This window comes from Centroberyx affinis, unplaced genomic scaffold (assembly GCF_046629955.1).
Source record: "Centroberyx affinis isolate AG114_WGS23_722 - 3 ecotype Tasmania unplaced genomic scaffold, CSIRO-AGI_Caff_v1 ptg000736l_1, whole genome shotgun sequence".
NCBI lineage: Eukaryota > Metazoa > Chordata > Actinopteri > Beryciformes > Berycidae > Centroberyx > Centroberyx affinis.
Window position 1 is genome coordinate 90,001 of NW_027279350.1, and position 18,317 is coordinate 108,317.

At 45.7% G+C, this 18,317-nt stretch overlaps 1 protein-coding gene across 1 annotated transcript in view; it reads right to left on the reverse strand.

The window, feature by feature from the left end:
• dnah2 (dynein, axonemal, heavy chain 2) overlaps positions 1–18,317 on the reverse strand; it is a gene marked incomplete at its 3' end in the record, with an annotated part of 154,027 nt that overhangs the window by 89,626 nt on the left and 46,084 nt on the right. The window contains exons 22-28 of the mRNA XM_071519785.1: positions 15,976–16,132; positions 14,482–14,656; positions 9,810–9,973; positions 8,119–8,280; positions 7,444–7,547; positions 5,043–5,199; positions 3,440–3,522 (exon numbers count right to left, since the gene is read on the reverse strand). Of these exons, the coding sequence (XP_071375886.1) occupies positions 3,440–3,522; positions 5,043–5,199; positions 7,444–7,547; positions 8,119–8,280; positions 9,810–9,973; positions 14,482–14,656; positions 15,976–16,132 (1,002 nt within the window). The remainder of the gene's footprint in view (positions 1–3,439; positions 3,523–5,042; positions 5,200–7,443; positions 7,548–8,118; positions 8,281–9,809; positions 9,974–14,481; positions 14,657–15,975; positions 16,133–18,317) is intronic.

Below are 18,317 nucleotides of genomic sequence, written 5' to 3' on the forward strand. Positions count from 1 at the left end.
ACCGTTATCAATTCCAATTCCAATTATTTCCTTATCGGCTCCAAATGTGAATTGGTTTTCGATACCAAACCCTTCCCTCTCACCCTCTCTCCCTCTCTCTCCCTCTCCCATCCACTTCTGCCTAATCTCTGCCTCTCTCAGTTCTTCTCTCTATCCTCTATATAGATACACAAGAAGAAGAGAAGCTAACGGGGGAAAACATGCCAGCGTGGTAAACCCTCGTCTCCAGCTTTGACATTTCCATCCAAACTATGTATTTTTAGACTGTTGGTGAACCAAAACCTCACCATCTATTTTGCATTTTTGCTGGCTGATGCTGGCTGTGTGAACTCTGCTGTCTCCACTGTCAACAAACTGTAAAATGGCGAGATGAGATGATAATTTGGAATGGTAACAGGCATATAGACAGTGGTAGCAGTGGTAGCCGGTTACCTGGATGCTCCATGTGTATCCATGTTTGTTTTTCTCAACCTCTCCCTTCATCTCACTTTCATCCCCCCTTTCTCCCCTTTAAGAGAACAACAATGGACAATATTGCCTTTAGCAGGGCTTTGGTTTTCAAAAATGTGCCTAATTTGAAAGTATAACGTAATAGTACTTAATAGTATAAGTAGTATAATGAGTATAATGAATAAAAGTCAGATGGAAATATACTAGTTGGTTGGTTATCCTTGGTTGCCTTTGATTGTGGCCTGTGTATGGTGGCTTTCCTTGATGAAATTGTCTCTTTCCATTCTCTTTTCCCTGAACCCCAATCTTTCCACCTAATCTCCCCTACCCCGTCCTCCTTCGCCTCTCGCTCTCCTCATTTCAGCATCTTATTTTATCCTCGCTACCTCCCTCATTCTCTGCTCTCTCCAACTGAACATTTGTTTTGTTTTCCCTCCATTTTAATGATCCCTATACCCCCTCTCTCTCTCTCCCTCTCTATCTCTTCCTCTTTCCTCCATTTCTCTTCCTCTTTATCCTCAACACCTCCCTCTTATCTGCAGTGTGTGTGTGTGTGTGTGTGTGTGTGTGTGTGGCAGCGGTCTGGCGGAGGCTGGAAAGCAGGTGGGCGAGAGGAGCTGATGTGACACCTGGTAACAGGCTGACAGCCCCAAGGAGAGATGCGGCACTTTCATCCCTGACACATCTCAACCTCCTCTCCTCGCCATCACGCACTTTTAGACACGGCTAATATACACACACGCAGGCTCATATGCATACACACACACACACTCAACAAAAACACAGCATGCATATACATGCTGAAGCTGGTGACAGAATGTAACATGGAGTGCAGAAGAAGACAGAAACCCCCCGAAGGAGACATCTACAAACAACGTTGGCTGTAAAATATTTTGTGTGCTCCAACATTTAGCATTACACCCTGGCGTGGTAAAATACTCAGCTCTGATTGGGTGGAAGGTGTCTGTTTATTATTCCTTGTGTTTTCATGTGATTTGTGTTTCTTTAACACTGATTTCACAGCTGGAAAATTACTCCTGTTAGAAAATTATAAATACAGTCAAAATTAATCATTGGGCCTTATTGATTTCACTCAGTTCATTGGTCTACTTAAGGTATTGGTTGCTTGCCCATAACAGAAAAAAAACAATTACAATACAATTACAGCACTATTATCCACATATCATGATAGAAATATGCAATTAAGAGAGATTTTTCAACTGCAACACCTACTAGAACTGATCCTGGAGCAAACCTGGGTCTCAGAAGCAAAATTACCCTCACCCACAACAGCCGCAAAAAAAAATCCTCTGGAAACACTGTGTATTTCTTGGTGTTGTTAGGCATTATCATCAACACACTACGCACAGGTAGTCGTACACAACAACAGCGGACATGCCTCGGGCTAGTTCTAAGCACCAGAGGAGAGGTGTGAGCAGAAAAGCTAAGTGTAACAAAACAAACATTTCAAACCAACCAAGAATTTCCATTTGGCCTGTAAGAGCCTGTAAGAGCCAAATCCTAGACTTAACTAATAATATCTTCAGTTTTAAATGTAAGCTATTCATGTCTGCTGAAAAGAATTTTGTGTAGGTAAAAGCCAAGCTTGTCCCAGACGCCACAGATGCCCTGTTGCAGATAAGCTGTCGAGTCGGCCATTGTAAGGCCCACAGACTTTAAGGTCGTTGCTTATCAGAACTCTTAAAAGCTTGAGCTTTTCCACTATAATCCCCTCTTTTTTGCTCTCCCTCTCGTTCTCTCTCACTCCATCCCCAGTACTTCAGAGCCACTGAATCTGCGTTAATACACCGGTGCCACCCAGACTAACACAAACGCTCGGAGAATGAATACATCTCTAGATGGACTAGCACCCCAAGGCGCTACACTCCATCAGCTTGAGAAATGGACGCTCCCGCTGTTTACTCCTGCTCAGGTGCTGCTGTTGTTGTTTTCCTCCACATTGCACTTATTGGATTCATTCCCAATATGGATGCTGTACATAACTGAATGTGATGGTGCAAAACCTTCAACTTCCACACGCGCGCACACACACACACACAACTCACAGCGCTCAGCACCAATTACCCTCCACCCAGCCAGCCAGGGAAACACATGAAAGTTATGGTTCAATTAGGCAAGAGGGTAAAAATAATCTAATCCATAAATTAGCTAAAGTCAATTAGGACAACTCGCCAATTAAGGACAAATCTGTTACTTGAGGGCACAGCTATAATGAGGCAGCGGGAGGAGCCACGCTGAGACTGTGTCCTTGCTTGTTTGTGTCCCGCTCCACGAACACAGAGCTGTGACCATGTTTTTGATATGGAATTAGAGCACAAATTGAATTTTGTAGGGACCAAGCCCAGACCTGGCCACGTGTGTGAGAGAGAGAGAGAGAGAGAGAGAGAGAGAGAGAGAGAGAGAGAGAGAGAGAGAGAGAGAGAGAGAGAGAGAGGGAGAGAGAGAGTCTATTTATGGATGCCGTGTCAGTCTGTTTTGAGAGAAGCTTGTGTGTTTCAAGGGTTTTGTGGTGCAGAGTGAGTGATTCTGATCTGACTCAATGCTGGCAAAATCCCAGTATTTCATTTTATTTTATTTTTGGGGGGGGGGGGGGGGGTTGGGCGGGGGGGGTGCATGTTTGTGTGTGTGTGGGAGAGGGGGGTGATGGTAGATGACTAATCACGCACCCCTGCTTTGTATTTTTAAAAAGACAAACCTTGAAAGGGAACATTATCCTGCCTGAACAAGACAAGCAACAACATATTAAAAAAACAAAACCTAACAATATTCCCCTGTTTAAATCATCCCACTGACAAATACTTGCAGTTAAGCCGCAAGCCAGGGAGGGGATTAACACAAACACCAATCACCTGATTTTCACCACAGCCTCGTAACCAGTGACCTCCTCCTTCACCTTTAGAGCCGACTGACCTTTGACCCGCCGACCCCCTCCACCCAAACCGAGCCTCCAGGGGCCCCCCCGCCTCACCTCAGCCGGTGGTGGCCCTTGTCTTTGTAAGGAGCGATGTCCAGGAACGTCTCCTCCCACGTCTCGGTGATGCCCTCCAGGCCCTGCGATATCAAAGCCAGAGTGTAAAGTTAACAGACGGAACGCATCTCCAGCACAAACGCTCGCCACTGGGAGGAGGCGAAAGGAGAGAGAGAGAGAAATTTTTTTTCCCCCCTTTGCTTTTCTTCTTTCACCAGCCCAACAGTCACTTTTTATGATGATTTGAGGCAGCACTACAGGCAGGGAACCATTGATCTCAGCATCTATTGAGTGCTGCGGCTCGCACACATCAGAGGCCGAGAAGCGTTTAGAAATAAGCGCCATGATGACGGCATGTAGCGGCATCTCTTTATTGTTCTCCCTCTCTCTCTCTCCCGCCCCCCTCCTCTACAGGATGACTTGTCAGTGAACCGTGGTGAGGTTTGGGGGGGGTGCGGGGGTTTGATTGGAGGGTCTGATTCCGACACCTCTGGCTCCTTAGGCCGAGGCTATTCACACACTAAATCTGTATTGATGTAACCTCTGCGAGTGCTGGGGAAGTGGAGGGGGGGTGGAGGGGGGCCGGGGGCGGCGGGGGCGGCGGGGAGGTTGACACAGGTTGACAGGCAGGGCTGCTCCGCGGACTGGCTGCGCTGCCCCGGGACACCAGGCCTAGAGGCAAGGAGGCTGGGAACCGGGCAGGCAGTCAGCTACACAAAGCCTGAGCCCTTTCCCGCCCCCCCATGCCCTCTCTCCCAGTCCCAGTTCTGGTCTGGAGGAAATTAAGTCTTGTCTCCATTTCCCCCACCGCCTGCCCGCCTGCCTGCCTGAGCTCTAGACCTCATCCACACAGGCCCTTGGAGATGTTGGGGAATAAGCTGATGAGCTGCCGCCAGAGGCTACGGAGGACTAGGAGGCTACAGCTACGAGCCGCCACAGCTACTTAACCCTTTGTGTTCCCCTGCTAACAGCCCTTACCTGGAATGATTACCACATGGACCCCAGCACCTGGCAGCCATTCATCATTCCCAGCAGCACTACGGCCCGTACCGCTTTGATACCCTGATATGGCCCTAATGGTGTATGCATGAGGTACAGAGCTCACACACACACATACATGCAAAAGAATTCAGGGTTACGGGGTAAATGCGATTTGAAAGGATATCCACACTGCCCTTTGACCCCTGTAACCATAACAAGAGTCTCATATAACTGACCCCAGAGAATGGCACTGTACTGACAGATGCCAAGGGTCAAATGAATAACTTAGCCGTGGAAAATACGAACACTAATGTTGATGACCTTTCGAAAGGGGTGGAGAGAGGGAGAGGGAGAGGGGGACAAAGAGGGAAAGAGGGAGGGAAGAAAGGTGACAAAAACTGTAAGCCAGTGGGAAAAGACAAGCTCCATATCTTGGCAGGCAAAAACCTAAAAATAGGGAGACAAAGGCAGCCGGTGCAGCCCACATCTGCATTGATCTGCATTATACCAGCTGTCTCCCTTTGCCTTTTTCAGAAGAAAGGCAAGTGTCAAGAAGAATGGAGGCAGGAAAAGCTAGACAGAGCCCGCTGAGTGTTGGTCCGGAGGGAGAGAGGGACTGGACCTGTTCTATGGAGAGCTCCTTGCTGGCGGCCCCAGAGATTTCACAGATCCTGTCAGCACACTGGTCCAGGCCCAGGGAGATGATCTTCTCCAGGGTGAACTCAGCAGCCGTTTGGTCAAAGGGGCGCTGCAGCTCGTGGCGGATTTGCTGCCAGTGCCTGGAAGAAAAAGGTCCCATTGGATATATGGTCAGACTCAAAGTATACAGTAGGTGTGCAGTAGCAGTGCTGAAAAGGAAAAAAGTATGGATTCTGTGCAGGCCCACAGTGCATTCAGGGCAATGATGTAACTATAAAACAAATTCACTCGTTTATAGTTAAAGTTATCAAAGAGGGTCTGAGGCACTCTATTGTGATAATGATAAAAGTTAAAGCCATGTATTTCACATTGGCAATTTGAATAGTTAAAAACTGATGACACATTTCAGCTCAAATGAGCCTTTGTCGGGCTGTGGTCAAATTGCCAAAGTTAAATAAAGGCTTTTAACTTTTGGTAATTGCAACAGAGTGCCTCGGACCCTCTTGAATTTTTAATGCATTCTTAGTACCCATAATTCAATCGTAGTACCCATTCAGAAGAACACCTGTTGCTTTCTGTCATGACCATTTCTGGTACCAAGTATCGTTCCTGATTTGTTTTTTCCTAAATGATCAGCTTATTTGGAAATTATCTCAGTTCTCTAGCTCCCTAGTTGATCACGTGGCTTCAGCTCTTCTATGGAGAGTTCAGTAATGTTTGGCTATTTGCTAGTTAACGTTAGCAACTGATTCATGAGCATCTTATGCCAAACATGACTGCATCACAGCAGTCCATAGAAGCTAATCACCATGAAAAACCTGGAAGTACATCATGTGAATTTCATTTGCATACAAGGAGTTGTGTGAAAATTTGCAGCTAAGGTGTGAAGATTCATAGTTAGAGTTTTCACAATGATACAACTTTCACTTATTTGTATTAATTAGACACTGCTCAATAAAGAACAGACATTATTTGTACAGTCGATGAAGTCCGATAGCATCCAGGCATAGATGAGTGAACTGTCTCACCCCTGACTGACTGACCTACATTTGCCTCTTGATGACCATGGCGCTGTGGCAACAGCACAGTAGTAAAAAGTGAATGTTTACGTATCATGAATTGCTTATCTTGCCTAAAAACCAAAGTATACAAAACTAGGCCATTTGTGGACTGCTTACATATGAATAGAGAGATATCTGGGCATGACAGATGCATCACTGTACTGCGAGCTCTGTAAGGGAGCATCATTAGCACACTGACTGACATAACTGACAGCTGGCACTGAGAGGAGAGGGATGGAGGGTGAAATAGAGGGGGAGGAGACGGAGGAGAATCTGTGCCAACTATCACCCTCTGGCTGTTCTCCACCATTTTAATCACAGTAACATTCCTCTCACTAGGCAACCCCTTGGAGACCCAGGTACCTTAGCCACACTTGACATTAACCACAAGGCACATACACCCATGTTTAATACAGACAAGACTCTTTGCCATCTCTCTCGATGTGTCTCTTTCTCTTTCATTACCCTCACCGACTACCATAACAACCAGGGGACGCGCAGAGCAAGGGAAAAATGTGTTTTCTATCTCTTTTTTTTTTTTTTTTTTTTTACTCTTGCTGTTTTGCGGTGCGGCTTCAGATCTAATCCTCTGTTTATTTTCATTTATTCCCCGAGCGCAGCGGGCCGAGGAAGGCTCTTTCAGAAGGTTACATCACTGACGATAAGACCCATCGCCGTCGCCCGCTCATCCCTGCTGCCTGCCTTTGGCTTCTTGTCAAAACAACTCGTGCTGAGCTCGACCCAACCTTATTTTTGGCAACGCCGGGACCAATTTTGACAAAGCGGGTTGGATGAGCCCGGACAGGGACGCTGGTGCCGAAAAAGTAGGAATTTTCGTTTTTTTCTTAGAGGGAGTATGTGTACATTCCTCCGTGGCGCCAGGTTCCTCGAGTGAGGACAGAACGGAGGAAAGGCCCGGACAGTCCACTGGGAAAGGAGCTAGAGACACTGATGAGGGGAAATGAGACTGAGAGGAAGACCTTGGAAAGGAGGCAGTGGAGCAAGTTTCAGGAAAAGCAGCCTGGACTAAATACAGTAATGAGCTTATGCTACAGGACTGTGCTGAATGTCTACCCTTTTAGTCATTTGCCAGATGTTCTCATCATCCCTTAATAGCATCGATCTGGCGTAGCTCTACACAAAAGAATCCTGCCTAGCGTTTGAAGTGAGGAAAAGAGATTTTCAGCGCGAGATCTGAGGCGATGTGTATAAGAGGAGACTGGCCTGTTGAGTTCTGAGTCAGAAAACGATGAGGGGGACTCAGGTACTTGGACTGAAAACAATATCTGAAAAGTAAATGGATCCTTTGGTTCCAATCAGTACCTGTCTCTCATGGCAGGGTTCCTCAGGTCAGTAATGAGGGGGATGGTCCTCTTGAACTGGTCAATCTTGTTCTTGGAGAAATCCACTATGTCCCAATGCTTGTCCTGCCATCAGACAAAATACAGGCCATCACCACTGAGCAATCTACATGGCAGAGCTGCTGAGAGGTCTATTTTGGGGGAATTGTGCACTTTGCGATGTAAGTACCAAATTTTGTGCACCCTCAGGGAAGGCCATAAAAAATGTTTTTAGCTGTCATTGTAAATTGCATTTTTAGGCAAAGTCTTTGGGCCCACAGCTAAAAATACTTCTAATGATCTCCCCTAAGAGTCTGCAAACTTTGTATACTTAAAGTGTAATTCACTGTTCTTTCTACACAAAACATGATCAAAGCACAACTACTAGACTGTTTAATGCCGAGTAAATGTATTATTTTAGTATTCAGGGTATATTTGCATGAGAGGAACAAGTAAATTGCAAAGAGTAAACAGTAAGTATTCACACAGTATTCAAAGATGTGCAGGTATGGCAAATATGCTTATATAGAAATCTTCATCAGACACAGGTAATGATACGCTTGATACTTGATACTGCAAAATTAAACCATGGCTGTCACACTGTAGCAGCCATCCGAAGTCTATAGCTCCTGGGTGAACTCTGTGTGTGTGAACTGACCTTGAGGTCTCTGCTGAGTTTGTGGAGTTTCTTGAACATGGCTTGTGCCGTGTTCTCCATGCTCTCCGTCTGCAGTGTGGCGAACTGACCGGCCTTCCACGTGTCCCAGTTGGCGTTCCACTCCCGCGTGATCCCCCAAACCTGCTGCAGGTAGTCTAGGTCCTGTACAACACACACATACACACACAGAGCCATGCACACATGCATGCACACACCCAAACACGCATGTGCACACAAAACAAAGGTGAATAATTTCATGCCTCCTGCAATACACGTAGGACCGTTACAAGGCCAGCATTCACAACAAAAAATATTCCCTCAAAACCCATGGATAATACATTTATGTGGCCATTGTTAAGCCTCAATGCTACACTGCACAATAAATGGAAACTCAGCAGGCAATAGAACTGATCGACAAAGAAGTACGGGAGAATAAAACTCCAACAAGCCTCTCCATCTCCAGTTATATTGAGCATAACATAATAGCATGAGAAAGGCTCCACAAAAAGCAGCTAGGTCAATGGAGTGGAATGAACAACAGGCCAAAATTGGCTGCTCAGATAGGAAAAAACAAAACAAAACACTGTACTAACTTTCTGAAAAGACAAGGACGAAAAAAATGTGTAAAAAAGTGTAAAAAAAATATATTTTAGTTGCTCTTCACTGTCTGTTCTATACTGTGTACTGTCTGTTTTATACTGTGTACTGTCTGTTTTATACTGTGTACTGTCTGTTTTTATTGTGTAGCCAGATTGCCAAAGACAAATTTCCATTTTATGTAAATTTAGTGGACAATAAAGTTTTTCTTATCTTATCTTATCTTAAAAATTCATGAAAGGCTCCACAAAAAGCAGCTAGGTCAATGGAGTGGAATGAACAACAGGCCAAAATTGGCTGATCAGATAGGAAAAAACAAAACAAAACACTGTACTAACTTTCTGAAAAGACAAGGACGAAAGAAATGTGTAAAAAAAATATATTTTAGTTGCTCTTCACTGTCTGTTCTATACTGTGTACTGTCTGTTTTATACTGTGTACTGTCTGTTTTATACTGTGTACCGTCTGTTTTTATTGTGTAGCCAGATTGCCAAAGACAAATTTCCATTTTATGTAAATTTAGTGGACAATAAAGTTTTTCTTATCTTATCTTATCTTAAAAATTCATGAATCGATCTCTTGTTGTGGATAGGATGTGCCACTTAACTGCAATGCACAACCTGCCATTGCAGAAGGGTCAGGCTTTGTTGTTTATCTGTGGGAATACAACCCTAAAAAAAACCTCCAACTAATCACAATCCTGGGCAGCGCAAAAAGCTGGATAATGGACGCTGTCATGCATGTAGCTCAGTGTGGGACATGGAGGACCGAGGTGGAGCGAATGTGACGAGCAGGTTGTGGATTTTGCAACGCGAGTGGCGAAAAAAACAATTGGACTGTCTGCTCGCTCCGTGGGGAACTACAAAAACACCATTCCCTCGTGAGACATTGAGTCAGACTAGATATATCCACTCTGGGGATTTAAAGTGTTGAAAGTGAAGCCAGGGAGGAGTGAAAAACAAAGTACATGAGGAAGTAGTTAAAAACACATCCTCAGGTCCTTGGCCTGCTCACACATATTGGTCCATCTTATGGCCGTACCACCCAACTGTGGATTTTGACTATGAGTGTGGCGGGTCAGTGGAGCGTCAGACCTTCTCCAGCGTCTGGACGTCTTTGGAGGGCGGTTGTTCTATCTTGAAGATGCTCAGGCCGTGGAGGATGATGCTCTCCTCCTGCTTCAGGGCCTCCAGTTGGCCGCGGAGCGCCGCTATCTGCTCCAAGGCCGACTCGCTGCTCACAGCGCTGCCAAACGGACCTGGACGCGGCACACGCAGAATACACGTTGGCAAGCGCACACACACACGCACACAAAGACACAAACATACACACACACACATATGTCCATACGCAAGCACAAAAACAAAGCCAGACGCACATACATTAACAAACACTCACAGATGTGGTGCAGAAAAAAACCCAAAACAAATATAATGCCTGTCAATAAAGAGGCAAAACACATAGAATACACATGTAGGTTTGCGTGTCGTGCGCACACATCCACACACACACACACACACACACACACACACACACACACACACAAACACACACAGAGAGATGCTGCAAAATAAGTAATACCGTACTTCATCTTAATAAAGTCACACCTCCACCCCCATGCACACACACACACACACACACACACACACACTCCAGCTGAACTGACACATTACACGTGCGTGCGACATTAAGCCGAGCCGCTAATTTAACACCTCTGTGACGCCGTGCTCGGTGAAACAGTTGTGACATAATTAGACGGCGGAGGAGTTGGGAGATTGCGAGGACCGATGGTTATCTGTGTGATGTTTCGTTTAAACACCGGCAGTGTTGGAAGGGTGGAGGGTGGGGGGGCGGTGGTGGTGGTGGTGGTGGTGGTGGTGTTGGTGTTGGGCTGTTTCTCCCCGCGCGCCATTAATGTTATTTCACAGCTGGACTGGTCGAGGTCACATTGTCCACCCACCATCCACCAGAGTTGGAGAGAGTGATATAGAAAGAGAAAAAGAGAGAGAGAGAAAGGGGGGAAAATTGTAGCATGAGAGTGGGGAGAAAGAGCTATTATGTCTGGGGAAAGGAATGGAGGGAGAGGAGAGATGGGGGAGGAAGGGGAAAAGGGGTGACATGAAACGGGCCGATGGGGTGCGGCGGGAGGAGGGGGCGGAGGGAGGCTGAAGGAAGGAGGAGAGGAGATTAAAGGAGGAAAGGGCAAGGGAGAGGAGAAGAGAGGCGAGGAGATGTGAGGAGAGTAAAAGGAGAAAAAAGAGGGCGAGGGGACGCAGAGGGGAGAGGGGAGGGGAGGAGGAGGAGCTGGCCCGGAGCCCAGGTATCCTCACTGCCCCCTCCCTCCTACCCCCGCTCGGCCAGGAGCCCCACACACACCCGGGGCTCCCACGGCCCCCGCTCGGCCGTGCGACAGCTTTGATTTACGGGATATTTGATCTTCACAGCTTTCCCTCTGCCGCTGCTCCTCCTCCTCCTCCCATCTACTCATAGACTGGGCCTGCGCTCACCACACACACACACACACACACACACAGCTCGACGACGAGGTCCCAGCTCCCAGGCCCCGGCGGGACACACACACACACACACACACACACTCACAGCTCATATCTGCTTTCAGTTAGGCCCTTACTGTACTTTGCTGCCCTCGTTCTCGTTGTTGGAAGCTGGCCTACGCTGAAGTGAGTGAAATCCTAATGAGGAACCAATAGCCTGCCATGGCCACTAGAGATCTCCATATAATTCATATATGATTAGCCACTTTGCCTATCAAATTGTATGTGGGGGGGCGAGAGAGAGAGAGAGAGAGAGAGAGAGAGAGTAAGAAAGATAAACAGAGAGAGAAGGGGAAGGGTCAGGGTGAAAGAGGTGGAGAGAGTGAGAAAATTGGAAGGAAGACAAAGAGAGACAGTGAGGGACGGAGCTAATGATTAGAGAGAATAAGGAGGTGAGCGTTTGATGAGACTGTGTCTATATTAAACCGTCAGAGACTTCTCTCTCCCTCTATTTCTCTCTCTCTCTCTCTCTCTCTGTGTGTGTGGGTGCCCTTCACAGAGGCACAGTGCCCTTCACAGAGGCACAGTGATGTGGCTGACCCAAATGACTGGGATATTATTGGGAGTGCGAGAGAGGGAGGCCTCTGTTGAATACTGATGAGGCTCGGCACAAAGCTGCCTCCTGGCCTCATTAACCTGCCGAGGACCGCCTTTGTTTTTCCCCTGCAAACGCTCCAAACATTCCCTACATCCTCTCCTCGCACCGGTTTTCGGAAGTAGCGCCGCGGACGGAGAGGAGAAAGCCTTCAAGGAGCCCGGGAATTGCAGCCGAAGTCGGAGCAGCAGCACGTGTGTGTGTGTGTGTGTGTGGTGGTGGGAAAAAGAAGAGGAAAAAGGAGGTCTTCTTCGCGTAACTTGAGAAGTTCGTCTGTTCCTAATGTTCAACTTTGTCACAGGGAGAGGGAAGAAGAAGAAGGTGTTGAAAATGTGAAAAACTTTGGTGGGGGAGGGGAGGGGTGGCAGGCGGTTTTGGATGCGTCGAGAAAGCGAGTAACAGATGGAGAAAGGGGAAAAGTCAGCTCTGTCGTGACGAAAGAGAAAAGAAAACACAACACAAAAACAAAACACAGATCACACCGTCTCCCACCGCACTCGCATGAACTAAAAGCAGAGGGGAGGGAGGTGGGTGGGCGGGGAGGGAGCGGGGAAGTGGAGCGAAAGGATGAGAAGAAGGTAAAGCGAAAGTAGGACGAGAGGTTTGTGCTCTTTCATATGCCTCGGCGCGGCGCGTCTTTGTTTTGTTAGTCGACGCGTGTGGCAGGCATGTGCGGCACGACGCCCGCGTGTGCACGTGCCTGTGTGTGCGCACGTGCACGTGCCAACACAGGAGATTTCAATTTCGTCTTTAATGGAAACAGCAAATAAGGGAACAAACAAAAGAGGAGGGAGATGAGCAAATCCTCCCAGCGCAGGCCCAGTCAGAATGGATGATGAGGCCCGACATGGAGTAAACACTCGGCTGTTAGGAAAACAAGGCGGGTGGGAGGATGGGGAAGAGGGGGAGAGAGGAGAGACGGAGGTGGCTGAGGTGAGCGGCGAGGAAGGGAACGGGCTCGGAGGAAGCAAAAGGGAGAGAGGAGGAGAGATGGAAGTAGGGAGGAACAGATGGGAAAAGAGAAGAGGAGGGAAAGAGGAGCTGTCATGGTGCGTCTTCCAGTCGGGGCCGTCACTTATGCAGTGGAAGGGAGCAGCCGCGTAGTCGGGAATCATCAGGAGCAGGAGCAGATTAGATACAGGCTATTGGCTCTGATGGGTCCTCGTATAGCTCAGTAATGTCTCAGTGAGGACAGAGGGAGAAACGGAGAGAGACTGACGGAGAGCCACAGACAGATGCTGGCTTTCCATCCAAGTATTGGTGGCACTTTATTTTATTAGGGATGGCACGATATAACGAAATTCAATATATCGCAATACAAAAATATGACAATACGTTTTGTGGGACAGACAAATGAATGGTGATATTAGCAACATTTTATTCTGCTGTAGTAGGCCGAAATAAGACAGCTTGCCCATCACACTTTCACAAGCTCTCCATCGAAATTATATTATTTGCTTACTTTTTTAAATGGTTGTTTACATTCTAGCAAGCCAATGCCACTGCTAGAAGAATTTGTGGCTCATAAATAAACATAATTCTGCAGTCATACTTTGTTGTCACTAAAGTTTTATTTATTACATCATATCATGATTGTATTGAATTGCGAGAAAAAAAATATTGTCCTTTCCCTATATTTTACAATACAGTAAATACCTGGCATGTAGAAGGTAATTATATAGTAAGAGGAAGTAATTCCTGGTAATTATTTTGTTAAATTCTAAAAAATAGCAGGTAATTAACCTGTGTTTTACATTGTGGAACCTACCAGGTACTGTAAGTATACGGTTAATAATTAATATACAAGATACCTTGTAGGAACGATGTAAGAATGTGATAATATTTTACAGTATGTGTGTGGTAGTTTCTCCTCCTGTTAATCCACTTGACAGTTGGATGGAAACCCAGTTAAAGAGAGGGACAGACAGAGAGAGGAGATGAGGGAAGCAGAGGGGTGGAGATGAAGAGAGAGAGAGAGAGAGAGAGAGAGAGAGAGAGAGAGAGAGAGAGAGAGAGAGAGAGAGAGAGAGAGAGAGAGAGAGAGAGAGAGAGAGAGAGAGAGAGAGAGAGAGAGAGAGAGAGAGAGAGAAAGAGAGAGAGAGAGAGAGAGAGAGAGATGCCTCAGCCTGCTGCTTCGCCAAGCAGGGTTGTGACCACCCACTGGGCCAGTCAAGGCTGAGGCCTTGCATCATGTCAGACATGCAGATAGACACCCAGCCGAGTCATCTGGTCCTGGGGGGTGTGGGGGTGGGGGGGGGGTGTGCGGCAGAACTGTCGGTAACTTAGACACACACGCACGGGCGCGCACACATGCACACACAAGCACACCATGAAGCCACGCATCATAAAAGGATTGCAAAAATGCCTTCTGTGGTCGTGTGTGTGCCAGGGGAGAGTTAGGGAACTGTACACACACACACACACACACACACACACACACACACGCTTGTACACACGCAAATGCACATGGAGGCGCGCATGCACACATGGGCACACATTTCTAGACAGACATACATACTGTAAACAATCATAAATCATCACAGTGCAAATCCACTTTGTGATAATGTATGTTTGTGTGTGTGTGAGAAAGAGAGAGGGAGTGAGAAAGGGTGTGACCTGTGGTGTTGAACTCCTTCACAGCGGTCTGCATCTTCTTCTTGAACTCCTCGGAGGAGAGGATGAGGCCGCTCTTGAACTTCTCCTTGTGCTTCTTCAGCATGACATCGCTGTCAATCACCACCTGCTGGAACCACAGCCACTCCCTGTTCAGCGACTCCAGCATCTCCTGCACCTGTGGGTGTGGGATAGGTGGGATGTTGACGAGATCAACCCTTTTTCAGTGTTCATGTTTGTGTGGGTGTTTATCCATGTCTTGCAGTGAACCAAACAGCGTTCCATTACAACCACCGACTATACAACAAGCGAGCAAATGCCTCATCTGACTTTGGAAGAAAAGGAAAGATATTTCAAAAGACTGAAGTCGTTTGGAGTATGTGACCCAAGATCGCTGACACCACTAAAGTCTGCAATAATATCCACAACCCATCTCTGTATTCCAGTGTTAAGGTGTGCAAAGGCACAGATGCATTTTGGCATTTCACTTCAGGGTGGGTGAACAATCCAAAAGACCTTCATCTTCAATAGTAAAAGTCCTCATTACCTGGAAGGTGAGATAACGGTATGTTTCTAAATTGCTGTTACATTGTCACATCTCACATCTCACATCTCAGTGAGCAAACAATGACATTTCAAACCCTCTACCCCCAAACGAGCATTACAACCATCGGTAAACCATACGCCAGGCATTTTAATTGGTACTCAGTAATGTACGATAAAATAGCAAAGGTAGACAAACTGGGAGTCAATATGGCAACGTCAACAGAACAGTGACGTCACTGCAAGTCATGGATATAGTATGACAGTGCATTGGTGAGAATGTGTGTGTGTGTGTGTGTGTGTGTGTGTGTGTGTGTGTGTGTGTGTGGGTGGTCATACATCATTAGTTTGCATAGACTGCAGCAATACAGTGATGTATGACAATATAATATACATTATATTATATCCTAAATCATTTAAGATCATGTAAAAATTACACTTGTGAAATCAGTGCATGTATGTACTGTATATATTACATATGTGGCATTGTGTACCTATGCACTGATGCAGTGGTAAATAAAAAAAGTGGGTAAGCAAAAAATCAATCAAACCAAAACCTATCCTGATACAACCGACTATGATGTAGGCCTACACTCTTGATTTTCAGTTCATACAGATTTATGTCAGCCTAAAAAGGTGTGTAAACTCGCAATATGTTATAAGCTGTGTTTTCTAACTGTTCAGCTGCTAGCAAGTTAACTAGCAAGCCAAGTAGCCTAGTGCTACTGTATTCTCCACTGAATTCAAATAAACTGATCATTAATTAGTTCCACAGGTCATCACCACAAAAGCGCCGTGGGACTGTACACAATCTGTCCTTGTTTCTGAGTGAGTGAGCCTGTGTGGTGGTTGTGTGTGTGTGTGATGACCCATCGCTGTGAATGGACCCATTTCCCGCTAAATGCTGTATACTGTGCGTGCGTGTGTGTGTTTATTAATCAGCGAGCTGCTTACAGCCTGTTCCACGGTGACCTCGTATTTCTCCAGGATAGCAAACTGTTCGTGGATGGGAGGGATCTGAGCCTCTGTCTTGGCCAGATCGCCCTGGATAGTCTCCAAGAGCTTCAGGCTCTCACCGAGCTCCACCAGGGTCTGAGGGGGCTGGCTCAGCCTACACACACACACGCACACACACGCACACACACGCACACACACGCACACACACACACACACACACACACACACACACACAGATGATGGAGACAGGCATGCTTACATGGATGAACAACAGGCACACATTACTTGCATATCCACAGACACCCAACACAGCGCATGCGCGCGCACACACACACACACACACACACACACACACCACCTTTAGCACAATCTACTGTATGTCTCAATTGTCTCAAGGTTTAAAAATCCATCTTTAACCTCTCCTCCCCTTCATCTACACCCCCTATCCATGACTGAAATGGACTGGATAGGTGAAATCAATAATTCATATATTTCACCTAGATTCATCTGGTTAGTCTACTTCATGGAAATTGCTGGTCTTAATATTTTGTAGACTCTGTGTGGAGATAATGAGTGACAAGTCCTCTACCTCCATTTATAGAATCCCTGTTTTCTCTGATTGTTCAATAAATGGGGGAGTTGTTGGGGCCAAATTCTTAGATCTAAAGAAAGCCTTTGACACTGTGGATCATGGTGTTCTACTTGCAAAGCTTTCAATGTTCAACTTCTCCCCTAATGCTATTAATTAGTTGTGATATCGGTGTACCTCAGGGATCAATTCTGGGGCCCCTGTTGTTTAGCCTTTACATAAATGATCTTCCCACTGTATGCAATGAGTCTGAGATTCAAATGTACGCAGATGATACTGTCATTTATGTACATGCAACGACCAAACAGCAAGCTGCATGTAAGCTCACGGCAGTGATGGCCTATGGCAGACAGTGGCTTAATAACTCCTGTCTTCACTTAAACATAAAGAAAACAGTTTGTATGTTCTTCACTAAGAGGTCAGCAGATAATCTCACACTTAACGTTTATGTTGCAGGGGAAGAACTGACAGTGGTATCTGATTTCAAATATCTTGGTGTAACAATTGATTCTAATCTTACATTTAAAAAACAAATTAAGATGGTAACAAATGTAGTAAAGTTCAACTTGTCAAATTTCCGCCATATCAGAAACTGTCTAACTACTAAGGCAGCAACACTATATTTTAATGTCATGATCATGTCATATTTGTCATACTGTTTGACTAGCTGGGCACAAGCCTCCTGTACAACACTCAAACCTGTACAGTCAGTATACCACCAGGCTCTTAAGGTGCTTGACAGGAAGCCAAACACCCATCACCATTGTTACTGCCTAATAAATCATAATTTACTGAGCTGGGACAATCTTATCAAATTTACAGACGCTTGTCTATAAGATTCTGCATGGCTTGGCTCCTCCCCCCCTTAGTGCTTTTATAAAGCAGAACTGATGATAGACATACTAGGTCTGTGGCAAGAGGGGATTGTATAATACCTATGAGGAGGACTGCCTTCGGACAGTCAGCTTTTTCAGTGAGAGCAGCTCACACATGGAACAGTCTGCCAACACTTATCAGAGACAGTGACACATATCGTTCATTTAAAATTAATTTAAAATCATGGTTAAAAGACAATCACGTGTGTGACCATACTCTGTAACTTATTCAAATAACCTGAAGCATGCTTTGTTTTATGTATTGTTGTACTTGTTTTAAAGTATTTTATGTGTTCTTATGAAGTGTGCTCTGCTATATGTATAGTATTGCTGTTCCTGATTTCATATATTTTATGTGTCTTTGTAGCTGTCATTACACCTGGGTTAGGGTTAGGGTTAGCCAAGATGGCTAAACTGAAACATTTATAGAAATGTCTATTAATGTGCGTAACTTTAAACTGTAGAAATAAATAAATAAATAAATCCCTAAGACTATTAAAAGAACCATGCATCACTTGAAATGTGTACTTATAAACTACCTAACACACTGGTGTAGACCCGCTCATTCACAATTTTTATCTGGACATTCATCATAGAGATTGTTAGTATTCAACTTGCATGGAGCGGTTTGCCAGCTTGCATCAGACGGCTTAGTTTATTAAAATGTAACATAGCCTAGAGACAATGGCACTCTTCATTTTACCATCAGTCTTCAGTTTTATCTCCAGATATCTCCAGAAAGGGCTCCAGCAAGTTTGATTTGAAAATATTCGACTTTGTCGGAATATTTTCGGCGTAATTGAATAGGAAGCCGACCGGCTTGCTGTCTAACAGTCCCATGTTAAATGAATGCAGGCTGTTCACTTTTTGCTTCA